Source organism: Macrotis lagotis, chromosome 2, assembly GCF_037893015.1.
Source record: "Macrotis lagotis isolate mMagLag1 chromosome 2, bilby.v1.9.chrom.fasta, whole genome shotgun sequence".
Lineage (NCBI taxonomy): Eukaryota > Metazoa > Chordata > Mammalia > Peramelemorphia > Peramelidae > Macrotis > Macrotis lagotis.
In genome coordinates, this window is record NC_133659.1 from 287,862,624 (window position 1) to 287,887,239 (window position 24,616).

At 51.3% G+C, this 24,616-nt stretch overlaps 3 protein-coding genes across 6 annotated transcripts; 1 reads left to right on the plus strand and 2 right to left on the minus strand.

The window, feature by feature from the left end:
- Window positions 1–105: 105 nt before the first annotated feature.
- On the minus strand, window positions 106–6,563 carry MBD6 (methyl-CpG binding domain protein 6). The gene is made up of 13 exons (XM_074226299.1): window positions 6,317–6,563; window positions 5,749–5,811; window positions 5,496–5,632; window positions 5,318–5,420; window positions 5,059–5,221; window positions 3,726–4,808; window positions 2,866–3,515; window positions 2,501–2,654; window positions 2,149–2,318; window positions 1,589–1,999; window positions 1,445–1,497; window positions 1,166–1,226; window positions 106–1,048 (listed from the first exon to the last, which is right to left on the minus strand). Exons 3-13 carry the CDS (start codon window positions 5,606–5,608, stop codon window positions 974–976), a joined length of 3,036 nt encoding a protein of 1,011 aa, XP_074082400.1. The 5' UTR covers window positions 5,609–5,632; window positions 5,749–5,811; window positions 6,317–6,563; the 3' UTR covers window positions 106–973.
- A 2,224-nt stretch (window positions 6,564–8,787) lies between these two features.
- Window positions 8,788–11,297, plus strand: DDIT3 (DNA damage inducible transcript 3). 3 transcript variants are annotated; one of them, XM_074226303.1, is made up of 4 exons: window positions 8,788–8,895; window positions 9,988–10,035; window positions 10,381–10,538; window positions 10,734–11,297. In XM_074226303.1, exons 3-4 carry the CDS (start codon window positions 10,401–10,403, stop codon window positions 11,109–11,111), a joined length of 516 nt encoding a protein of 171 aa, XP_074082404.1. In that variant the 5' UTR covers window positions 8,788–8,895; window positions 9,988–10,035; window positions 10,381–10,400; the 3' UTR covers window positions 11,112–11,297. The 3 variants fall into 3 exon arrangements, with proteins under 3 accessions (XP_074082404.1, XP_074082406.1, XP_074082405.1); XM_074226305.1 differs by lacking the exon at window positions 8,788–8,895 and adding an exon at window positions 8,909–9,209; XM_074226304.1 differs by lacking the exon at window positions 8,788–8,895 and having other exon boundaries at window positions 9,222–10,035.
- On the minus strand, window positions 11,239–23,107 carry MARS1 (methionyl-tRNA synthetase 1). Of its 2 annotated transcripts, XM_074226302.1 has the most exons (22): window positions 22,912–23,107; window positions 21,849–21,939; window positions 21,591–21,669; window positions 21,374–21,508; window positions 21,212–21,287; window positions 20,803–20,975; window positions 20,496–20,608; window positions 20,060–20,176; window positions 19,496–19,699; window positions 18,674–18,875; window positions 18,308–18,382; window positions 18,050–18,220; window positions 17,700–17,795; window positions 17,385–17,502; window positions 15,030–15,243; window positions 13,051–13,182; window positions 12,841–12,945; window positions 12,567–12,753; window positions 11,941–12,012; window positions 11,751–11,774; window positions 11,556–11,639; window positions 11,239–11,471 (listed from the first exon to the last, which is right to left on the minus strand). In XM_074226302.1, exons 1-22 carry the CDS (start codon window positions 23,018–23,020, stop codon window positions 11,325–11,327), a joined length of 2,724 nt encoding a protein of 907 aa, XP_074082403.1. In that variant the 5' UTR covers window positions 23,021–23,107; the 3' UTR covers window positions 11,239–11,324. The 2 variants fall into 2 exon arrangements, with proteins under 2 accessions (XP_074082403.1, XP_074082402.1); XM_074226301.1 differs by lacking the exon at window positions 11,751–11,774 and having other exon boundaries at window positions 22,912–23,092.
- Window positions 23,108–24,616: the final 1,509 nt, after the last annotated feature.

The following is a 24,616-nucleotide window of genomic DNA, read 5'->3' on the forward strand; positions in this document are numbered from 1 at the left end:
TTGTCCAGGAAAACCAATCTGGATTATCTTTCCCAGAACAAAACGAGGAGGAAGGATTTTAAATATAAGCTGTTCCCACAAAAGAAATGAGCATGGACCCAAAGCCAGAGTTTCAAAATATTCTTATCTGTTAAATTAAGAGTGTCTCCCATAGAAAAGCGGTGGAGGCCCCACAGGGCAAGTACAAAACAGAATTAAAACTCCCGAAGGGTCTTGTCTTTACAAAAGAAAAGGCATGAGGCAGCCCCTGGACGGCTGGGCATGCTGGCCACTCCGGTTGGACTGCGTTGCATAATCCTTGCGTCAGCGTCATGACAACGTCTCTGAGCATTTTTGATGGGGGAAAGGGGGCACTGTAGTGTGTGTGTGGGAAGGGAGGCCTCTTTCCCCCCTTAACCCCGGGGAACCTGGCTTACACCCTGAAATGAGGCTTCCATGTGTTTCAAACCGTGGGGGTGGGGGAGGGGTAGGATCTGTGCTTTGAGGCACCTGAGCCAGAGGGAAGGGGGCTGGGGGGCATAAGGAGTGATGCTTATTGCTTTGTGCCTTTCGCTGGGAAGGAGGGCAGCAGCCAACAGTGGCTCACAGGTTTGTAAACTGAGCCTGCTGGCTTGGGGAAGAGGGACAATGAAGTCGAATTAAATATAAAGAGTCATTTGTGCAAAAATAACTTAAGCAAATAAGACCTGGAGAAGGGTATGCTCCCCTTAGTACCTGGGGGGGAGGTGCCAAATACCCCCCCAGACCTTATCAGTGACATGGCTTTGGGGTGAGGTGAGCTTCTCTATCCCCTGGAATGGCTCAGGACAAGATTATGGGGGGAGGGAAATGCATTTGTGCTTGGGGGCTGGAGGGGGGGGGGGGATACACAGCCCCCTACCCACTTCTGTCCACAGGTACAGATGGTTGGCAGGGACTCCCAAGGCTCAACTCCCCCCAGAGTGGGGATCAGGTCCAGCTCCAGGTATGGCTGCTATGGGGCCAATTTCCTCCTCTTGTTCTTGGCAGGACGACCAGGACGGGGCCGGGGCGGCAAGGGAACGGCCACCTGGACAAGTACAAAAATGTCACTAGCAGCTGCTAACAAGGCAATCTTTCTTCCTCCCATCAATTCCCCCAGCCCCCATTTTTTTTCTTCTCCCCCCCAACACCCCCCCCCCCTTACCCCGGCCATGTGGCTAGGCTCCAGGGTAATCTGTCGGGAGCTGCTGCTGGTTCGGGAGGGGCTGCAACAAGGAGGATAAGGAGATAAGTTCACTCTCCCAGCAAAAGAGGTGAGGCTGGTGAACCGGGACAATGGGGCAGGGGAACCGCATTATTGCACCATCGGCGCATTAGACTATGGGATTCCAGTCACCATCAATTCATTTTGAAGACAGACACCTATGCAACTCCAAACACAAATACAAACAGGCAAGGGCACTGTTGGGGTTCAAGCACTTACTTGCTCTTTCTCCTTCGGCCCCTGCGTGATTTTCTAACTCCCCCAGGGGGCACCTGAAACAATTGTGGGGGGGAGGGGGGAGTATTAGGATAAAGGATCCAACCATGATCCTTTCTGAAATACCTTGAAATCCTCTATACTCACCTTGAGTTCATCCGGCTGGGGCATGGTAGTGGGTAGGTCTTTGGGCTCAGTCCCCCCTTCAGCCAATTCCCCATTATGCTGCCAGTGGGGACCTCGGGGGGACCGTTCCATCTGTCCATTGAAACCACCTCGTCCTCCCCACCTAAGGGCCAGTCGACCAGGCTCTCTCCGGCTACCAGGCTTTCGGCCCCGGCCTGGTCTAGTTTCCCCATTGATGCCCCTTGATCCCCCACCTCCCCGCCGTCCCCGCTTTCCTGACCCCCTCCCAGTCAACAACTCAGGAGCTGGGGGGTCAGGGAAACCCTGGGGTGGGGCTAAGGCACTGAGGGGGGGCCGGGCAGGCTCCGGTTCAACAGTTGGGCTGGGACTCTCAGGGGGCAAGCTGGGAGCTTCTGGTTGCTCAGTGGGGAGCTGCAGAGCAAAAGAAAAAGTCCAGTCAGCCCAAACCACAGCACTGACATTCCTTTCCTCACATAACCCTATTGTGGGAAACCCAGGAAACCAAGTGTTTTGCCTGCTTCTTCCACAGAAGAAAATGGCAGCAAATGTCCAAAACTCACCTGGAGACTCTGCAGCAAGCAGGTCAGGGGGCTGGAAGCCCCAGAGAGAGGTGGGGGGGCACCTCCCCCAGGGAGGAGCTGGAGTCCAAGCTGGCCAGGGAAAAGAGGGCCTGGGGGGGTAAGCAGGCTGGGAAGGGTCCCAGGGCTACTGGTCATTGAAGACAAGTCACCTGAAAAGGAAGCAAGGAAGTTAGGAGGCCCCTGATGCAAACCAAGGCAAACTCAGACTGTCCCAGTGAGGACTCAGAGGAGACCCAGGCATTAACTCTTAAGCTTTACCAGACGGTCCTCCCAGTGGTCACTCTGCAGCCCCCTACACTCAACGGCACGTGTACAATCTCGTTGCACTTACCCAGCAGGCTGGCACTCAGCAGAGGGCTGAGGAGTGGGGGGGTTCTCCCTGAGGTGGAAGGGGCCTTGCCCAGAGAGGAGGCCCCGGGGTCAGTAGTTGCCGTGGTGACGCTGGAGGTAGGTGGTCCAGGTTGGGGGTTGCTCAGAACACAGGGCTGAGACCAAAGAGACATAGGCCATGAATGGTCAAGATCCCACATACTCCAGCAGCAGCAGCAGCACTGCCCCCCCCCAACTCTACCCCCCAGCCAATGATTCAAGCCTCTACCATCCCCTCAGGAAGAATCTAGAAAGATGGGACACCTCTTTCCTCCCTGGAACTTCCTTCCCTCCTAGCACCTACTACTTCTCTGTCTCCATCCTCACCTGGGAGGGGTTCCCTGCGGGGGAGTCCAGGCTGGCAGCCAGCAGCGCAGAATTTAAAGCTATGAGGGCAGGCGGGGCTGAGAGGGGGGGAAACAGCAGGGGGGGCAGGTCTCCCAAACCTGGAAATGACTCCCCACTTGGACCCCCAGCCACCTCCCCGGGTCCTTCCCCATCCCCTGACGGGGGACCCAAAGCCAGTAGGGGTAGAAGTGAGGCAAGGAGATTGCTGGGAGGGGTTGGAGCAGGTGGGAGTAGTTCTGAGGAGGGTGGTGGAAGCAGGGAAGCCACCAGAAGTGATGGTCCCTCAGGATCACCTGGGGTCAGGGGGGGGCCTGGACCCCCAGGAGGAGGCAGGAAGGGCTCAGGGGGAGGCTGTCCCCCACCCCCAGCCAACACACCCAACAAGCTGTGGCTAAGCAGTGGAGGGGGAGGAGGCTGCCCCAAACTCAAGGGAAGAGGCAGGGCCCCAAGCAGTCCTGGAAAGCCTGCCCCACCCAATGCCAAGCCCTGCTCTGGACTGGGAAAGGGGAAGGCCTCCCCCCCACCAAGGGAGGGAAGAGGGCAGGTTGGACCCATCCCTTCAGGGGTGCTTCGAAGGACAGGGCTGGGGACCGGGGGGGCTTTGGTGGCGGCTGGAGGGGCAGGGGCACCTGGGGGGGGAAAAAAAAAGATGAGAGTCAGAAAAAGGAATGGAAAACCCCACCCTATTACCCAGGGAAAACACTCTCTGTCCACTTTCAACCCAATAACGAGGAAGGAGTTCCCCCTCTAACCTTCAACCCAACACCTTGGGGTGAGTGATCTACCCCAACCCAGTCACTCATGGGGAGAGGGAGAGCTGCTTCATAACATCCATGTACCTGGCATGCTGCTGAGGCTGCCACTGCTAGTCCCAGGTAAGGAGGGCTGGATGGGGTGCATGGGTTGGGGGGGACTCCCTGAGGAGAGGGGAAGGGGTGGGGGAAGGGGCACATCGGACCCCGAAAGGTTAAAGCTTCCATCGGAGTGGGGAGGGGGAGAGAGCCCCAGCAGGGACAGCACAGAGGGGAGGATGGGGTTAGATGGTTCAGAGTGAGGAAAAGAAGGGGGCGCAGGGGCTCGAGGGCGGCTCCGCCGGGGTATCAAAGGCCCACCCCCTTCTAGCAATCGGAGAACAGTCGGAGGCCTTCGGGGGCGGCGTTGGGACCGGGGTGAGGGCTGGCGGGGGGGAGGGGGGGGAGGAGGAGGAGGAGGAGGAGGAGGCGCCTGGGCTCGGAGCCTTCGGCCCTGTAAAGTGCTGGGGGGAGGCAGTGAGGGGCGCTGTGCCTTGGCTGCTGCAGAGAGTAGGCTGCTGGCAAGGAACGGGGGTGCCCCAGTCCCCTCTACCATGGGACCCCCTCCCAGAGGCCCCAGGACCAGGGGCAAGGGCAGGTGCATAGAGGCTGAAGACACTGGTGGCTGAGTGGGGGGTCCACAAGAGCCAGGGAGATTATTGCTTGGAGGCAGGGGAGAGGGCGTTAAGGCATCACTGCAGTGGAAAGGGGGATCCAGAGGGTGCTCGCCGCTCCCCGTGGGCGGCGAAGAAGAAATAAGGGGCGCGGGAGGGGAACCCAGGTCTGGAGGGACCAAGCTGGGTCGGTGGGTGGTCCCCCAGATATAGGGGGAGGCATTGAGACTGACGGCAGGGGGTGGGGGTGGGGCCGGGGAGGGGGCATTGCCCCTCGGGAGGAAACAAGGGCTGCTGCTGCCCCCTGGGGTACCTGGGTCGGGGGGCCTCGGGGGTGGAAAGACACCCCCGGGGCCTGACAAAGGGGGAAAGGGCTGAGGAGATGCAGAGGGTGGCTCTGGGGGTAGAGTACAGGGTCCCCCGTTAAGTGGGGCCACGGGAGGGGCTCGGCCAGGGGGATGGGCAGTCGGGGGACCTGGGGACACAGTGTGGAACAGTTGGGGGCTTGCTCCCCCTCCTGCAACAGATCAGAAATAAGAGGGTCAAAGGCAGGATCCTCTGCGGCCCAGAACTTCTCATTCCTCAGCTCCTCCTCCAGCGGGGCTCCCAGCCGGCCTGGCCCCCGCCCCGGCCCCGGCCCCGGCCGCAGCACCCCAGCTCCTTGCGGGTCTGCCCCCACCCCCGACCCCGGCCCGGGAAGCGCCCGCCCTCCCGGCGCGGCCCCCCCCCCCACGCCCAGGTGCCCCGGCACCCCTGCCCGCTCTCACCGGGGGAGGGGTGCGAACAGGTGGTCTCCATGCTTCTGTAGAGCGTTGCCATGGCGACAGCTTTCCGCCGGTGGTTGCACAGCTTGGTCATGTCCTCCTCGGCGGCCGGCCCCACCCCCGCCCCGCCCGGGGTCACCGGGGCCGAGGGGTCAAAGTTGAACACCTGCGGGCGGAGCGGAGCGGAGGCCGGGCTGCAGCGGGGCCCGGGCCGGGCTGCAGCGCCCCCCCCCCCCGCCCCGCGCCCCCCGCCGCCGCTGACCTTCGGGACGTTGAGCGGGCACTCCAGGCCGCACTTGCAGGTCCCGTCGCTGAGGAGGTAGCTCCGGGTCTGCTCCAGGGAGGCCAGCTCCGTGCCGCTGGGGCTGCGGGGGGAGGGCGGGTTAGCGGCGCGGGCCGGCGGGCCGGCGGGGCGGCGGGGGCGGGGGCGGGGCGCCTACCTGACGTAGAGGACGGCGCCCTCCCGCACGCGGCGCTGCCAGCCGACGGGGACAGGGGAGGCCCCGGGGCCCCCAGCTCTGTCTGCTTCGCGGCTCTCATTGCCCCCATTCATTGTGCGCGCTCAGCTCCCCTCCGCCTGGCAACACAGACACTCGGGTGGGCGCCGGGGCAGGGCCGGGCCGGGAGGCGCATGCCGCCCCGGGCGGAGCCCCCGGCGCGGGGGAGGGCGGGGGTCCCCGCGGCGCGGGCTACCTGAGCATCTCGGCGAACATGGTGGCGTCCAGTCCGAGCCGCGGCCTCCGGCTTAGCCCACACCTGCAAGGCGGGGGAGCGCGCCGTCAGCGCGGGCTGACAGCGCCGCCCGCCCGGGCCGGGCCTCGGGGGCCGCCCCCGCCCCGGGCCCGCGGGGACGGCCCCGGGGCCCCGCCAGCCTCCCGCGCCACCCCGCCGGCCGGCCGGGCCGCCCTGTCAGCCCGCCTGGGCCTGGGGACGCGAGGGCGGCGAGGAGGAAGGAACTGGGGGAGGGCGGCGGGGCGAGCGCCGCGTCGGGGGGGAGGAGGAGGAGGAGGAGGAGGAAGGAGGCGGCGCGGGCGGCAGGGGAGCGACCCAGAGGTGGGCGGCGGGGGGAGGGGAGGAGGGGAGGAGGGAGGGAGCAGGTGAGAGCAGGCGGCGGGGCCCGGGGCCCAGAGCGGGCCGAGGGGAGAAAGGGGCGCGGGGAGGGAGGGAGGGAGCGGACACAGGGAGGGGGAGGGGAGGGGGAGGAAGCCGCCGAGGAGGGAGGGGGCGGGGGAGGGGCGGGGGGCCGGGCCCCCGCACTCACCGCGGCCCATCGTGCCGGCCGGCCCCGCCCTGCGCAGTCGCGGCCCGGTGCTGCGTGTGAGGGGGTGGGGGTAGGGGGTCGGTGGAGCCCGAGCCTCCGGCCAGTCCTAGCAGGAAGCACCGCCGCTGCCGCGGATCACCGAGCGGCCTCCCGCGCATGCGCCATAGGGGCCAGGGGCAGCCCTGGGGATTCCGTTCCCAGAAGGCCCCGCGCGGGTCGCCGCTCCGCCGCCGCCGCCGCCGCCGCCACCGCCGCCGCCGCCGCCGCCGCCCGGACGGGGAGAGGGGCGGGGTCAGGCCCCCCCCACCCCGCGGACCGCGACGAACCAACGGGAGGGACTCAAGTGCGCATGCGGACACAACGCCTGCGCACCCCTCCCCCCATCTATCCCCGGGGGAACAAACCCCGTCCCTCCTCCTCCTCCTCCCCGCAGGGATCTGAGCTAAGCCCCGGTCCGCCAGTGATCTCTGCGAACCCGGGCCCGGGCCGGCCGGGAAGGGCCAGCGGGCAGGAAACCCCGGCGCCTCCCCGAAGAGGCCGGGACCTGAGTGCGAATCCCATTTTGACTCCTTTCTCCTCGGAGGAGGCTCGTCCCGCGGCCTCCGGGATCCCCGGGAGGCGGGGGTGGGGCGGCACTTAGTCCGCCAGCCCTCCCCCCACCGCGGGCGGCCGGCCCCCGGGGCATGTCACCCCAGGCCGCCTCCTGGGCCGGCCCGGAGCACCCCCCCCCCCGCACACCTGTCACTGACCCTCGTGACCACTTCGGCCCCGTCACCCCGGGGACGCGCGGCCTCTGCTCCAAGGAGGGCGCGAGCCAGATGTGCCCTGTCCCTCCGCTGCCCGCAGCCTCTTTCCCCGTTCTGCAGATGAGAAAACTCGCCAGTGGCCGCCGGACCAAACTGCTGTCCCTCGTGCATACAACCGGCGGCTTGTTTTTTTTTATCAAACATCCTTCCTCCCCAAAGATCCTGGCATGAAAGGCACCCCGCAATCTGGCGCCCTTCTCCCTCCAAGGGGCATCAATCACGGTAATGAAGTCCTCTTAGACTTCATTACCGCTCCCTCCCTCCGCAGAACCCGGACCACAGAGGGTTCCCTCTCCCATGCACTTGCTGCCCTCCCAGCCCACCCTCTGAAGTCCGAGCTGCTGGAAAGCTTTGCCCGTTTGAACCCTCTTCCTGGTGAAGGACGAGCTTCAGCGTTGATGTGTCCTTTCTTGCGCGCAACACTGTATCGCTACATTGTATCTCGTATCATCTTTGTATCTGTTGGGATCCCCAGCACCGGGAGCAAAGGGACCAGGTCTCATCTCCCTCCCCTCCCCAGCGGGCATTTGGTGTTGAAGTAAAGCATCTCAAAAATTCCTTTCAATTAGCCTTTATTCTAGGTGCCCCAGTTAGTGGCGTGCCTTACTACTTCCAGAGCCTTCAGAATAAGCACGTTTAATAATCTGCGGAATTTGCTTCATTTTTTCTAATATTTTTTATTTGCAAAATTAAAACCCCGCTGTCATGTGCACAGCAAAACATGAAAGAAGGTTTCTAAAATAAAACAATAAACTTTGGTTTCAACGAAGCCTCTATACATACATTGTGTTCGTTTGTTTATAATCGCCTCGATGGGGGGAGTCCGTAAGGACAGGCGATCCCGAGCCTCCGGGTGAGAGACAGAAATGTTGCGGTGCTGCACCCTTCTTGGAGGAACGGCCCCAAGGATGACCTTTTGCTATGGTTGGGGGGGCGGGTGGCCCTCGGGGGCTGGAGATGGAACACCCAGGCAGCCCCGGGGATAGGGGCTGGCACTTTTGACACCACCAAGTCCTCCCAGCCCCACCATAACCCTTTCTACACATGAGCCAAGTTGGCCGAGAGAAGAGTTGGATTTGGGGCCGAGGCACGGCCAGGCCTCTGTCTGCCCGAAGTGGCCCGGGCTGGAGGAGGCGGCGGAGGCTGGCGCGGCCCTGCCAGGCCGGGGCCGTGGCGGGGCCCAGGGTGGGGCGCTTGGCGGCTGCAGGCAGTTGGGAGCCCGCGGCTCCGCAGGCCGCCCGGGCCCCTGCGCCTCACCGCCCTGCACTGCTCGTGCGCGTGCGCGGAGGCCCCGCTTGCCAAACATTGCATCATCTCCGCCCTCCTTTCCTCGCTACTCCCTCCCCGCCCCTCCTCCCTCTGCCTCCGCTCCCTCCCGCTCCCTCCCCCTCCTCCTCCTCCCCGCTCTCGCGCGCGGGCGCGCAGGCACGCGGGCGCGCGCACTGCCATGACTCACCCAGCTCCCCAGAGCCTCGTGACCCGAAGCCACTTCCGGGTACAGCGCGACTTCTACCCCTTCACGGAGCGGGGCGGGGGGCCGGCGTTCCTGAATGGCGGAGGCCAGGGGGCGGGGCGGGGCCGAAGCTGGCGTGCCCCTCGCCCATTGGGCGCCGCCTCGGCCCCGCCCCCGGAGGAGGGCTGGGCCGCTTTAAAAGGCAGGCCCCGCGGCCGCGCCGGGGTCAGACGCTCGAGCTGCAGACACAGTAGATGATGATGAAGATGAGCCGGTGGCAACGGCCAAGCCAGAACCAGCGCCGGGACCCGAGGAGAGAGGCGAGTGTCCGCCCCCGCCCCCGAGTAGGGGCCCCGCGCCCCGAAGCGTCAGCTTCCCTCCCGGGGCCTTTCGAGCCTTAAAGCCTCAGATCCAGTTGGGGGCCCCGCGGAGCGCATCATCCCTCCCCCTCCCCAGAGGCGTGGGCTCCCCTTGTCCAGTATAGGAGGGGGCCGCGTCCCTGGAGGGTGTGGGGCGCTGCTGCCTTCGGGTACCAGGGTGATGGCTCGGGAGGACGGGCAGGGGAGGAGGCCGGCGCCGGTGCCAGGGAGAAGTGTCGGAGCCTCCCCTCGGCGGGGGGCCAAGCCTGGAGAAGGTAGGACTCGGTCGGCTCACCCCTTCCCCCGGGCCTTGTGTTCCTGGGCCCCGACTTCCCGTGTCCTTCAGCAAGGGCCTGAGGTCAGGAAGCCGGTTTCCTCCTGCCGTCACCCAGGAGCTGTTAATGCAGCCCCAAGTGCTCGGGGCTGGGGCACCTGAACGAGATAGCACTTTCCTGCACCTCCAGCAGCTCGGATTTGGCTTGCACCCCCATCTCGGTGCCCTCTCCAAGCAGCTCTATGTAACCATTGCATCAGGCCGGCCCCCTTCCTGACTCTGGAGCCCTCTGGCCTGGGCCTCGCAGCTGATGAAAGCTAGGTCCTGTATACAGGAAGGCAAGGCAGAGCCCCATGGGGGCTTGACAGCCCGGCAGAGAAATACCGGGGGCGGTATTGCATCTCCAGCCTCCTGGGAGCCAGGAAGCTGCTGCCTCTGCCGCCTGCCACCTCTGGGCTGCGGCTGTCCCTGCCCTGGCAAAGGGGCACAGAGTCAGGAAAGTGCAAGTCCAGTCCTTTCTCCAGCAATTAACTATGGCCTCATCTGCATGTTATGAAGGCTGTGGCTTGCCTGGGACTTTTTCCATTATGTAGTCAGGATGATGAACTAAAAATAAAAGGAATTGGGTTCATCGTTGACCAATACCCACACACACCTTGGAGAATGGATAGACTCCCAACTGGCCAGCATAGCTCTCTGACAACTCCCAGACTGAGAAGGAAGGAAAGTATAGGAACAATCTGCAGTGAATACTTAATCTCTTTTTCTACCTCCTACAGTGTTCCAGAAGAAAGTCTATCTTCATACATCACCATACCTGAGAGCAGGTAAATTTGACCAGGCCTTCCCCCTGCCCTAATCTTTGGGAATACCTATGGTGATCCTAAAAGATGCCACAGCATCTTATAACGGTTTAATATAGGTTCATTTTCCCTACCTCAGTCCCAATTTGCTATTCTTTTTGATGACCTTTTGCTGGCATTTATTGGGGGGAGCAGCTGAGAAACTTCTCCTCATGATTATAACTTGGGACCCAGCTTTCAAGAGTATGACAAGTAATGGCAAGTAAAGTTGTCCATAAGATACTTTACAAATGTCAATAATGTATTATCAGGAATGAGAATTTTCCAGCTTGCTTTGTGAAGCATCATCATTGCCAACTCTTTCCCCAGAGTCTGATCTCTAACCAGAGATGGCAGCCGAACCACTGCCCTTCTCCCTTGGGCCACTGTCTAGCTGGGAGCTAGAGGCCTGGTACGAGGACCTGCAAGAGGTGCTATCCTCTGAAGAGAATGGAGGCGTCTATGTCCACCCCCCTGAAACAGAACAGGTAAAATTTGCATAAGCACTTTTTCTTGCTAAAACCAATGTAGGGATTTTACAAAAACCAATGTAGGGAGTATACCTATTGTCACCATTCTGCAAATGAGAAAAAAGGTCACACAGCAACTAGGTGCTGCAACCTAAGATGAGGGTTCTTTCTGCTGTCTAAAAAGTTGTCACCCCATCTTTTGTTTCCTCCTAGGAAGAACTGAAAACTTTTACTACTCTTGACCCAGCCTCCCTGGTCTGGCTAGCCGAGGAGCCTGGACCAGGGGGAATCGCAAGCAAAGGCCAAAGCCCTTGCTCTCCTGAGTCCAGTCAGAGCTCACTGGCCCAGGAAGAAGAGGAGGAGGAGCAGGGGGACCATGGAAGAAAAAGAAAACGAAGGCAGAGTGAACAGTCTCCAGCTCGAGGTCGGAAGCAAAGCGTGAAAGAAAAGGAACAGGAGAACGAACGAAAGGTGGCCCATCTGGCTGCCGAAAATGAGCGACTGAAGCAAGAGATTGAACGACTGACTAAGGAGGTGGATGTGACCCGACAGGCCCTAATTGACCGCATGGTCAGCTTGCCCAGGTCATGAGCAGCTGGGACTTAGAGGCCTTGACCTCTTCTCTCTAGTCTGTCCTCTTCCTAGGACAGCAGCAGCTCTCCCAGGTGCCAATCAGCAACCACAATCACTCCAAAGGGAAGGTCCCACACCATGTATATAGGTTTTATATTTATTGTATCTGACTCACTGCATTAAAATGATTTCTATTCAATCCCACTCAAGTGCTGTCTCTGGCTTTCCTTTTCATTTCTTCTTCTTGCCCTTTGAAGGATCCAGAGGTTTCCCTTCAGCCAATGCCAGTTGCTGCTTTAGTTCCAGCAATTTAGCCACCTCTGCAGCCACCTGAGCTTTGTCTGCCTTCTGGGCCTTCAGTTCTCGAACAATGTTGCCCTGAGAGTTTACCAAGGGGGAGGGGGAGTATGAGAACTGGGTACAACCCAAGACCAGCCCCCCCACCCTTCTCCCCAAACTCACCTGCTTTGTCACTGCGTCTGTTAGGTGCTTGATCTTCTCAGTATCTCCTAGTTTGATAGGGATTTCTCCATTGGAAACTTTGGCCTCAGAAGAAATAAAAGGATCATTTTTACCCAATGTACAGAACTTGTCCCTCCCCAAACAAAAACATGCTTGTAATAATTCCTTTAACAGCTCAATAGGGACAGTGATTACCTTCAACTCCAAAGAATCTTCTAGCTAAGACAGGAAAAAGAGAAACTACAGGTGAGGTACTAATAGGAAAGAAAGGAACAGAGGTAAGAGTGGGATGACTACTTAGAGACTGAATGGTAGAAAGGAATGACAAGGGCTACTCAACTACCAGAAAGGAAAGTAAGCACAGCTGCCCTTCCTCTTTCCTTACCTGGCCCCCTCCAAAGCGCTTTCTCAGGCTTTCAATTTGGTCATTTTCTAGCTTCTGGAACAAGGGACTAACCTGTGAGGAAAGAGGTGAAACACAGCTGCCTAAAAGGATCAACAGCTTTAGATTCCGGCCATCCTTGAAAGGAAATTCTGAATGAATTTTAAAAGAAATAAACCTCAAATAGGGAAAAAAAGACCAATACCTTTTAGAAAAGATAATATATAGAACTCTGACCTAAGAGACTGTAGAGGTCAAAGTATAAATAGGCCTCAGAAAAGCAAAGAGATAGTGCTGACAACACTAATAATATAAAGAACTACTCCCATGCTCTTTCAAATAAACAAATATCATAGGACTAGAGCCAGACCAAATCAGGTTTGGATGAATCTAATAAACAGCATTCTTTTTGTTACATTTTAAGGATGACACAAGTGAAAGGTAGATTGCTGAATGAAACACAACAACCTTAAATGCAAAATTGAGAATGAAAATCAGAAACCTTGGAACTCCATGCCTAAGATAAGAGTATGGGTGGAAAGAAAGGGCAATGTTAGCTCTTCTTAGTAAAAGCTTCCAAGAGAACATAGAATTTCTGAAATGGTTTGTAGAATCGGAAGACAACCTACTATACCAATCTGATGCCCATCAGGCAGGAAGCACGGAAAGTCAGTAGGTAAGGCAGCACAAGCTGCAGATGGGAGCTGCAGCTGGGTCTGGATAGTTGTACTGACTGTTGGCATGTATGGCTGCATCATGATGGAGAGCAGGGCAGCCATATTCACTGCCACCCCTGTCACTGTGCTAGCCCGGAGTCTGTAGAGGATGGAGAAGACGTCAGTCAGGGGTCTATAGGCATTGAAAGTCTCTTCTAAACATGAAGATCCACCCATAGCTCCTTACTTATCGGCATCATTGCCCTTGATCCGTTTCCAGGGTTCATTCACTTGAATATACTGGTTGCCATGCCGTGAGATGGTAAGGATACAGCGAAGGGCATCTCTAATGCTGTGTGGGCACAGGTAGAACACAAGAATAACCAAAGGTTAGACCTTGGAGGAATAAGGAAGAGGCCTTCCCCATTCCAGACAATGGTGACATCAGAGTACTCACCGGACCTTCTCCAGTAGCTGGTGGTACTGCCGTAACTCCAAGGTAACATGAGCAAGCAGGCGTTGGTCATCTGGAGTCAGTGTCATCTTAGGCACACAGCCCCCAAAAAACTTGCATACAAACATGCCAGCTCTGGGGGGGGGGGGGGGGGGGAGAAGGTAGTGGAAGCAAGTTAAGTCCAGACCTACCTACCCAAGTTCGGCCAACAAAAGCCCCGAGATCCCCAAGATCATTTCCTTTTCCCCACATTGCCCCAGCATTCATGTCATTGAAACTTCAAGTTCTGCGTCATGGAATCTCAGAGGTTATCTAGACCAACAAGTATTCTAGCTAAGGGGCCTACTATGTTTCTTCTATTTTTCTCCCATCCCTCCTATGGGAGATTCAGCTCCCAAGGTAGAGGCTTTGCTTTTCCAACTATCTCCCCCAGTGTAAGCCTCTGCTCCACATAATGGGCATTCAAATTACATGCAGTGATCATTTCCACTTATCTTTACAAAATTTCATCACTTAATTGAAAATAGTAGATTATGTGCTAATTTTTATAGACACAACTAAGTTTGGAATTATCGACTTAAGATATATTCTTATCGGACATTGAAGAAATTGCAGAAAAAAGGAATAGGGAATAAACCAGTTTCCTATCCAAGACTGCTAGTTTTCCAGTTTATACCCAAGTAGTAAGAGGATTCTCATCCATGGAAAACATTCCTATGACCTGGGCAAGGGAGAGGGAGGAGTATAACATAAGACTAAGGAGTGATCACAAGGTACCAAAATGGCTACAAAGTAATTAAAATTTTAGACACACCCTCCTCCTATTCACAGCCCCCTTCATAAAACTTACTCCAAGAAAGTTATCTCTAATATATATATATATATATATATATATATATATATCTTTTCCCTGTGGAGGAAAATTATTTGTAAAGATATTCAGTTTCACTTTTTTTTTATTTTGAATGCAACATTTATTACATAGCTAATACTAAATATACTTGTACTAAGGATACAAAGATAAAAAACGATAGTCCCTGTTCTCAGGGATGTTACATTTTAGAGGGAGCTGGGGTGAGTGGAAGCAAGATATGGCACATACACTAATACATTTACAAAAGGGAGGGGGAGAAAGGAGAGATACAGACAAATTGGACTAGGAAAATTGAGAAGATAAAGGACTTTTTTGCTTAACGAATAACAATATTATCTCAAGTAGGTAAATGGCAAATATGACTGCCCCATTCAACAGACTAGAAAACAAGGACATTTAAGCTGAAAATTTATGATTTACACTTCTGATATTTTAAGAACACTATGAAAAAGTTCACCTATTAAACAACATATTTTCACTTAGAGAAAAAAAACTCCTGAAAACCGATTCTTTTAAAGTTTTACTAAAATGAACAACTTTTTGCATAAAGACATGACAATCAAAACAAGCAATCCCTTGTCCCCCTACCCCTTCTTTCTAAATGGTCAGAAGATTTTAGGATTTAAAGCTATTTGAGCTAGATCAACTAACTCAGAATTTCTTAACCAAGGGTCTGCAAACTTGTTTTCAAAAAATATTTTGATAACTATTTCAATATAGCTGATTTCCTTTATAGTTAAAAGAGGACTTATTTTACAGAAGTCTATTTTCCAACTTTTAATTTAGACATCCTTCATTGAAAGGTGGAAGAGCTTGTGGTTGATGATTCTCTCCACTCTGGCTCCTCCCTCCCAGCACATCCCCATCTTCTAACCACATACAATTTTCTAACTATATTCCCAACCTACATATTCCTTTCTTTCTACTACATCTCATGGCCTCCTTAAGTGTTCTTTGGACTCCAACCCTTCCCAAAAGAAGGAAGCCAAATTTCTCCCACCATACCTCTCTTCCCACCAGTTCCAGAAAACAAGAAGGCCATAGAACAAAGTTCTGCCCTCAACCACCCCCACCCCCCAGACTATATTTTCCCACCATTAAGTCTCACCTATTGATAAAGTTGCCCAGGTTGTTAAGCAATTCAGAATTATTCTTGATCATCAGGTCAGTCCAGGAGAATGAACTATCCTGGCTTTCAGGTCGAACATACAGCAGGTAGAAGCGCCAGATGTCAGAAGGGATTCCTGTGTTTTGGGCCATGTCCCCAAAAACCCCCACACCTCGGCTCTTAGAGAACTTCCCATCCTCATAATTCAGGTATTCTAGATAGGAAGGGAAAGATCAGGATGAGTCTCTTTCTTCTCTTTCCCACACGTTCTCAGCAATCCCTTATATCCACCAGTCATGATATTCCCATATTAGCAAAATTCCACCCCTTTCCCCAATATACTAGATTTCAGTTCCCCCCTCTCCCATACCAGGGAAAATCTAACTGATTAGACATAACACACGTACATTATATACAAATCTTGTCTTCCGAGATTCACCCAGGGACTATTAGAATCTAACTACAAAACACTCTTTGCAGATAAAGTCAGACCTAAAAAGTTGGAGAAACATGAATTGCTCATGGGTTGGTTGAGCCAATATAACAAAAATGACAATATGACCTATATTAACTTACTTTATTCAGGGCTGCAAAAAACTCCTAAAAGAACAGTCTATAAAGCTAAAAAAATAACAAAATTCAAATGGAGGAGAGAAAGGCCAACAATCTCAAGGGTAATAATGAGGAAAAAGAAGTGGGAAGGAAGGTAGCTCTTCAGTAGCAGATCTCAAACTGTACTACCAAGTAGTATTGGTTTAAACACAAAAAGAGGCTGATCACTAGAACAGATTATGTACAAAACATAGAGAAGATAAGAGACAGTAGCATAGAGTTTGATAAACCCGAGACCCCTGTTATGGAGCGGGGGAAGAACTTACTCTGACAAAAACTTCTAGGAAAACTAAAAAACAATATGATATACTTCACACCATATACCAAGAAATTTTCCAAAAGAATAATACATGACTTAGTCTCATCATAACCAAGCTGGAAGAGCAAGGAAGAAGTCTATGAATGGGTAAGAGTTGGTGACAAGGGGGCAGCTAGGTAGTGCAATGGATAGAGCACCAGCCTTGGAGTCAGGAGGACTTTAGTTCAAACCCGAACCTCAGACACTTAATAATTACCTAGCTGTGTGACCTTGGGCAAGTCACAACTCCATTGCCTTGAAAAAACCAAAAAAAAGTTCATGGCAAACAAATGGAATAGAGGATCAGTCACAGAAAATAAAATGTACGATTTTGATTAACTATATAAAATTTTGAAAGTTTTGCACAAACAAATCTATATAAAAACTAGAATGAAAATGGTAACCACGGGAAAAAATCTCTACAAGAATTTTTTCTAATTATAGGTCTCAGTTTCAAGACACAATACGCATAACAATATATGGAACTCATTCAAATTTTTAAAACTAAGAAACCCAAAAGATAAATGATCAAAGGTAGTTTTCAAAGAATGAAATCTAAGTTATTTGAGCAAAGTGAGCTTATAAACTAGGAGAACAATTTATACAATTGTAACAATATTAAAGGGAAAAACAACTTTGCAAGACTTTTGAAACTGATGAAAACAATGATAGGCAAACAAAAGAATAAAAATAAAACTCTACAACTAATAAAAGCATCATAGATTTTCAGATGTACGTGTAAATATGTATTAAGGGATTTGTTCTGGATATTAAAAAAACTTGCTTGGGGTGGGGAGGTGAGCAAAGATAGTAGAAGACAGATTAATTTTTAAAATATGAGGGGTTTGGAGGAAAAATTTACTGTTTTAAAAGTAAAAAATAATTTTGTAGAAAAAAATTTTATGAATATATTTTTCTATATACTACTTCTAGCCATGGTAAGAAACGGGATAATTGGGGCAGCTAGGTTGGCGCAGTGGATAGAGCACCGGCCCTGGAGTCAGGAGTACCTGAGTTCAAATGCGGCCTCAGACACTTAATAATTACCTAGCTGTGTGGCCTTGGGCAAGCCACTTAACCCCATTTGCCTTGCAAAAATTAAAAAAAATAAAATAAAGCAAAAAAGAAAAGGGATAATTCTTTAAACTACATTTTAACAAACTAATAAGCAAGTCAAGCAAAACCTGCCCCAATTCTGCTGACCAAACCTTCCCATTAGGAAAAGGTTATCTTTGCTCTCCTACCTGCTGCTGCCCCCAAGCCCATTTCCTTCAATTCTCTGGAATTTCTTCTTTCTTTTCTCCTTGTCATAGATCTTACTAATCCATTTCAACCCCCCTCTCCAAAAACATCACCTAGGTTGCCATGGTCACTGATTTCATCCTCCCAATTTCTTTCAATATCCCCCTCTTACTCTCCTACCCCTACCCCATCACTCAGGGCACCTGTGGCAATGAGGTGGCTGACCAAGGTATAGTTGTCTTCGGCTCCAAGGGCTGAACAAGGGAAGACAACACTGTGGAAAGGGACATTGTCTTTGGCCATGAACTGATAGAGCTCCACCTGAGTAGTTTTGTGTAAAGAGAGAATTCTCAATGAGATCAGATATTCAAGAGGAGAGCAAAGACACTTCCCCCACTACAGACACACAGACTCTACTCATACACATACACAGATACACACAGACTACACAGAAATATACATCTCTCTTTCTTCTCAACCCACCCACCCCAAAAACAGTAGGCTCAAGTACAGCTTACCTGTTCTGGATTCTTCCACCATTGTTCCCATTGGTCAGTATAGTTGGCTGTGATAGATAGATAGCCAATTGTGGCATCAAACCAAACATAAAACACCTGCAGAATCAGAAGAAAGGACATTTGTTAGGATGAGAATGGAGTGGAAGGAGGAGAGAGAGCAGGAGAAGAAAAGCAAGTGACAAACAAGTCAAGATTCCCAGTCTCCCTGTACTGAAACAATGTAATCTCCAACAAACTCAAAGAATTGGGCCAGAGCTAATCCCAGGGCCCAGGTCTTCAGAGCCAGTTTGTTTCTGCTTTTTTTTTTGGAGGGGGGAGTGAAGAGTAGGAAACTTTATCAAGCTTTTGACCTTGTCCTGGAAGCCCTCTAGGGGAACAGGGGTACCCCACTTAAGGTCTCGAGTTATACAGCGTGGTTTGAGTCCGTCTCGGAGCCATGAACGTGTGATGAATCGAGCATTGGGCGTCCAATCACTGCCAGCTAGAGTTCTCCCCAACCACTCCTCCAGGCGTTTCTCTAACTGGAGTAGGAATGAAGAAGCATGCAGTGTCAGTCAAACAGAGAACATAGAGATCAAAGGGGTAACAGGAAAAATGAGAGAATTTACCTTGGGCAGATCCAGGAACAAGTGCTGGGAAGATTTCACCACAGGGGATTCCCGGCAGATCTTACACTGAGGCCTCTGTAGGGAGAAAAAGATATGGAGAAAACCATAAAGTTACAAAAATTGAGGGGCTTTATCCACCGGAGCTGGTCCCAAGCAAACAACCCTTGAAAGGGAAGGCAAAGGGATCTTGAGGGGGCGGGGAGCAAGGTTCATCAGGTACATAACAAGAACAAGGCTAAAGTGGAGATGGGAAGAGGGGAAGCTCTGAGCCATGGTTGGAGGTTGGAGAGTGAAAACGAGGCAAGTTAGCAGACTAGGAGCTCAAGAACAACAACAATCCCATTTATGTATTTGACTTTTTCTGACCTTTAGCTCAATGGCATTGATGAGTTTGCCACATTTGTCACACTGGTCACCACGGGCCTCCTCATAGCCACAGAAAGGGCACACACCCTCCACAAATCGGTCAGCAAGGAAGCGAGCACATCGCTCACACCGAAGCTGCTCTACAGTGTCCTTGAGTAAGAAGCCCCGAGACAGCAGCCTCTGAAAAATGTCTTGAGTGATCCTGGCAGGGTACAAGGGGAAGAAGGGAGACATAGGGAAGATCGCTGAGATCAGGGACAATATCTGTTTCTTAATATGATTCTAAATATCTAAGAGAAAGAGAACTACATCCCAAAATTTATATGCTGGAGTTCTAAGGACAGTAAAAGGGTAATTTCTGCATTTCAGAGAAGGAAAATCCCACTAGAGTAAATCATGCTTTTTATCTTTGTCTTTTCTTCTCCCCCTATCTTTAATATAGACAACTGTACATGGGAAAATACAGGGTATACTTTTTGGACTTTATTTTCCGAATGTGTTTTCTTTTGCACATATGTTAACATGGAATTGTTTCATATGTAGAATCAATATTGTATGGCTTGCCTTCTCAGGAATGAGGGAAGATGAGGGAAGGAATTTGGAACTCAAAATATTTTTTAAAATAATTTTTAAAAAGTTTTTACATACTTAATGAAACAAATATAAATATATTTTAAAAAAGAAAGTAATATGCTTCTACCCAACTTAGGTAAGTATCCAAGAATATGTCTGACTCCCAGCCTTAATTCTATCAAATTAAATTACCCCTTTTATTTTTCCAATCATCCCACCCTCTCCATGTCCCCCTCCATATGAGCCTACTTGGTCTGAAGTGGAGTGGTGGTCCGACCAAAGAAGTCAAAGGAAATGTTAAACCAACGGTAGATACTGGCATGGATGGCGTGGTACTTGTCGCAGATCTGCTGGGGTGTTAGACCTTCCTCCATGGCTTTGGTTTCCGTTGCTGTCCCATACTCATCCGTCCCACACAAGTATAATGTATTCCACTGGCGTAGTCGAGAGTACCTTGACGGCAACAGGGAGGTCAAAAGGGACAATCTATGCTCACAGCAATCCTGGCCCCCATGGACCCCAATCTCATTTAGTAAGAACTGAGTACGTGGAATGGTTCTAGGCATTAGGAATACAATCACAAAAAGTCCTCATAAACTTATGTTCTCCATCCTTTTTCCTATGCCCCTGTTCTTTGTGGGTGGGTTTTGCCTTCCATCCTCTGTCATTCATGAGGTCTTTCCCTCACCCCATCCACCAGGACACATGCCTTTTCCTCAGAGCCCACCCCTCTTTCCAACAATCCCTCTTTTTTTTCCCCCAGGAGTCCCCTTTCAGTTCCCCTTGTTAGTTGTCCCCAGGACCCTGATCCACCTGGCAAATACATCAGCACTAAGGACACAACCAATGATGTTGCCAAGATGAGGAACGTTGTTGACATAGGGAAGGGCGCTGGTGATAAGCACATTCCTTTCTCCAGCCAAAGGTAAACTGATGAGAAATGGGAGAGAAAAAGGCACTTAGATTCCAGACAAAGGGATTTGGAGTCAAGTGAAAAGACAAAGTCCCCAGGTACTCAGATTGTAGTATGTTAACTTTGACCTAAACATTGCTTAATACTTATACTTACAATACTTAACACTTATAACATTTTTATCTATGTATGCTTTCTACCACCTTTAGCAAGGTGTCCCAAAAGCTTTCAATGCAGTTTTTGTTTTATTTTTGGTTTTTTGGAGGCAATGAGGTTAAGTGACTATCTTACCCAAAAGTTTCTCTACAAGGTGGAAGGAACAAAAGAAATACTCACACTGGGTTCTGCCGTGGTTTAACTGGAGGCAGAGCCTCCAGTCCTTGCTCCCAAGCTGCTATAGCCAAGGCAATCTCCTCCTCTGAAAGCATGTGAGCAGACAGCTCATCCTCCTGTGGACAGGAAAGCCCACCCATGCCCCACCAAGAGCTATTGCCAGAGTAAGGGAAACCTTCCTCTTTCCTCCCAACAAAGCCCCTGAGTAAGTAACATAAGCAAAATTCATCTTCCAACTACCACCATATTCCTTAGGCTCCCCAATAAAATGTGGGCATCCCCCACAAATCTCCAACCTTCCCCCTCATACCTCAGGCTCATTACTAATAGGCCTCTCTAAGGGAACACTGGGTTGTGGCTGTTTTTGCAGATATGTCCGGAGAGCCGAGACCCCCTGTTTCTTCAGCACAGATTCAACTGCCTGCTGACATGGTTCCTGGACACTCAGAGTCCGAAACCAGGTCTGCAAGGCAGCAAGTTCATCTGAGCACCAGGGTAAGAAAGAAATGGGGAAAAGAAGTCAGAAGCTTAGAATGGGCAAAAAGAATGCTTATTTCCCAAGCCACATCCTCACTTCTTCTCCTTCCCTTCCCCCCCTCACCTGCTCTTTCCCACTCCCAAGGTTCCTCCAGTAAAACTCCATGGTAGGCATTCAACATCCTACCTCCCATACTCAAATCCCAGGATCTGCAAGGTTAAGTAATAAGTACAGTTCTCACCAGGAAGGTAAGTGGGATCCTGGAGTAAAGGGTACAGTGCACCCCACAGAACAATATCAGCCAAAGACTCTGAATCCTTTAGCAGGAAAAGAAAGAACAAGTTTGACAACTTAGCTGTTCATAAAAAACTCCTTCCTCCCTTCACACCCAGCCCCTACTCACCCCTGCCAGGAAAGAGCAGCTTCGCCGACTCAGGCTGTGGTCAATGTGGGTCAGTGCCCTTCGGACAGGAGAAAGGACATCCTCTCCCTTCTTTCCCTGGACCACCAAGTTGTAGAGGGCAACAGAAAGAACAGGCTATGGGGAGATGGGGAAGAACATGGAGTCATATGAACAAAAAGATCCTAGCCCTCCTCACCTATCAGGTCATGGTTCCTACCTGTAGTTCTGTTGTTTCCCATTCCAGCCACTGGTTGGTGAGATCATCTTGTTCCCAACCAGATAACAAAAAGAAGTACCTATGAGAAAAGAGATGGGGTACGAATTTAGGGGTAATCCCATCTGCCTATGCCAGTGATGGATGCACAGATTACACCAGTGTAAGGAGAACAGAAGGAGACTTTTTACTTGATCTTCACCCAGTCTCCTCCTCTCTCACTCCTATCCCTTCTCCACTACCGCACCAACCAAAACTGACCTGCAAATTGCACTAGTAGAAAAGAGGTAACAGCCATTATCTAGTTGCAGGACTGGAAGTTTAGGTCGAGTCAAGAATGGGACCACACGCTCTGATAAGAAGGAAAAAGGAAAACAGGAGTAAGAATAGGTCCACTATGAGGACTCACTTAAAACATATGAAGTCTAGAGGAAGGAAAAGGACAAAAGAACAATCTCAGCTAAGGCAGGATTTGTGTGGAGAAAGGTGACTGGCAGGAAACAAGAATGGATTTCAAATGTAGCCAAGAGAAGAAATGGGGACTACTGAGAAGAATCTTCTCTGATCCCCTCAAACACTAATGACACTGTTTTACTAAGTTAACGCCTTTCCTATACTCTTATGGTCATCTGCTTTTGCATCTTAACCCCTTACCCATTCCAGGAAGGGAGGAATTTGACTTATCTACACTTTGCCTCCCCCCCCTGAATCTGGAAAAGAAACCTGCACAGAATAAAAATGTATGCTTGTGGCATTAATGAGCACACTTGGAAAAATAAGGAGTGGTAACTACGATGAACTAGGAGGAATAACGGGGTAGAACCAGGTATAACTGCCAGGAATCATTAGTTAATGGTGAAGGGGACTTCGGGGTCCCATGCGATCCAAATTCTTCATTTTAATGAGAAGTTGACTTTGACCTGAGTCACCTAGCTAGTAAATGGTCGAGGCCTGGTTCAAATGCAGGTTTCCTGACTCTACATCACCTGGCTGCCTGCGAGCGGGAAGGGGACAGGCTTTGGGTGGGTTTGCTTGCTTTTTTAAGGTTAATAAAACTTTTTTTCTTCTTTTTTTAATGGTCCATGGGAGAGACCAGGAGGAAGAGCTATCGGAGGGGCTCCCCAGCAGGGGGATGGAAGGGGGAGGGATGGAAGGGGGGGATGGAGGGGAGGCTGGGGGGGGGATCCCAGCTAAAGGAAGGTCCTGGAAGCCGGGGGGGGGAGGAGAAACGGGAGGTTAGGGAGAGGTCACCGGCTGGGGGCACAAGGCGAGCCGGGGAGAGGGGCGGGGAAGGATCCGGGCTCTGACACCCCAACCCCGGTACCTTCGGGGCCCACGGTGCTGACGAGCAGGTCGGCCCTGGCCCCCGCCCGCCCGGCCGCGGCCAGAACGGGCAGGTTTCCCGGGGCACCCTCGCTCACGAAAAGCCGCATTCTGCCTCCGCGCAGCCGCTGATGCAACCGGAACCGGCTTCCGCGCCTCTGGCACTGCTGCCCGCCGCCGCCGAGGTGGACGCTGGGAAGTGTAGTCTCCAATCCGCCAGCGCCTCGGGTCGGCCAATGAAAACCGAGACGTTATCACCCACAATGCATCTCAAGAGGAAGCGGAAGTTGCTTCTCCGAAACCATAGAGACCAGGGCTGATGCCAGAGCAGCTCGTTTCTCGCCCGGCTTGGCCTGTTTTTCCCTACTTCTGAGCCTCTACTCTCAAGCAGCCAAGAAAGAACCTTTGCACGCTTCCGGGGCGCGCCATTGTAGCCACTTAATCCCCCTCACCCAAAGGCTTGTATAAGAAGGTTCTTATAGAAGCCCCATTCGTTTAGACTGACCTGTTAGATTGTTCATTTTTATCACCCAGAATTCTAGGACAATCCAGGGCTATGTGTAGAGCTTTTCTCATTCATCAATAAAATTGCAACTTTTCTCATTGATTCATCTATTAATTTGCTAAGCCATATGATTTCTCTCTCATCACATTCAATTTGGATCAATGTATACCATGGAAACAATGTAAAGACTGGCAAACTGCCTTCTGTGGGGGGTGGGGAGAGGGAAGTAAGATCAGGGGAAAAAATTGTAAAACTCAAATTTTTTTTTTTTTTTAGGTTTTTGCTAGGCAATGCGGTTAGGTGGCTTGCCCAAGGCCACACAGCTAGGTAATTATTAAGTGTCTGAGAACCCAGGTGCTCCTGACTCCAGGGCCGGTGCTTTATCCACTGCTCACCTAGCTGCCCCCAAATTAAGTATTTTTAAAAAATTTACCACTCCAGCGTTTATTCACTTAATAACCTGAAGAAGCCTCTTAAGCAAGGCTTTATATCTCCATAAGCAAACTTCCTTTAAAAAAATATTGCTGTCTATACTTTTCTAATAATAAATTCAATAATAATACATATCTAATTACTATATTTTAGTAAAATATATTTTATGTCTTATATATACTATATTATATATACTATATAAAAGATATATACTATATTTTTATAGTATATATATTATATACTATGTATATACTAAATATATATACTATATATTTTAGATAGATATATATATGCTATATATTTTATGTTTTATATATATACTATATAATATATATATATATATATATATGCTATTTATTCTGTATTTGGGGGTGAAAAAGAACAATCGCCTTTAACCATAAATGAAACAAAAATTGACTTCTGAGCACACAGGTTCACTCAGGATACCAAACAAAGTGTCTTCTCAAGGATTCTTTCCACCCTTCTTTTTGAGTTTCTTTGAAACCACCTCCATGATTTCTCTTTTCTTAGTCTCCCCCAAAACCTGTCAAAACAAAATTTTCATAGGATGACAGTTGAAAATTATTACTTTCCAAGCTTCATAACGATAAAGATAGCCTCTACCAGAGAGGCTTTTAAAACAGATGTTATATTGCTCCCTGAAGTCAAAAAATTTTGGTTCTCTGAAAATCACCTGGGAATGCATATCAGATCCGTGCTAATATCAAATATAGTACACAATATAATGCAAAGCAACACTTTAAATAAG

Excerpts from the sequence above, each read along its gene's own strand:
- MBD6 (XM_074226299.1), bottom strand. The coding sequence starts at position 5,608 with ATGAATGGGGGCAATGAGAGCCGCGAAGCAGACAGAGCTGGGGGCCCC. Across the intron at positions 2,319-2,500 it reads GCTGAGTGCCAGCCTGCTGG|GTGACTTGTCTTCAATGACC; the intron begins GTAAGTGCAACG and ends CTTCCTTTTCAG. Across the intron at positions 2,000-2,148 it reads GCTTGCTGCAGAGTCTCCAG|CTCCCCACTGAGCAACCAGA; the intron begins GTGAGTTTTGGA and ends TTTGCTCTGCAG.
- DDIT3 (XM_074226303.1), top strand. The coding sequence starts at position 10,401 with ATGGCAGCCGAACCACTGCCCTTCTCCCTTGGGCCACTGTCTAGCTGG. Across the intron at positions 10,539-10,733 it reads ACCCCCCTGAAACAGAACAG|GAAGAACTGAAAACTTTTAC; the intron begins GTAAAATTTGCA and ends GTTTCCTCCTAG.
- MARS1 (XM_074226302.1), bottom strand. The coding sequence starts at position 23,020 with ATGCGGCTTTTCGTGAGCGAGGGTGCCCCGGGAAACCTGCCCGTTCTG. Across the intron at positions 21,509-21,590 it reads GGGAAACAACAGAACTACAG|CCTGTTCTTTCTGTTGCCCT; the intron begins GTAGGAACCATG and ends ATCTCCCCATAG. Across the intron at positions 19,700-20,059 it reads AGTGCTGATGTATTTGCCAG|GTACTCTCGACTACGCCAGT; the intron begins GTGGATCAGGGT and ends GTTGCCGTCAAG.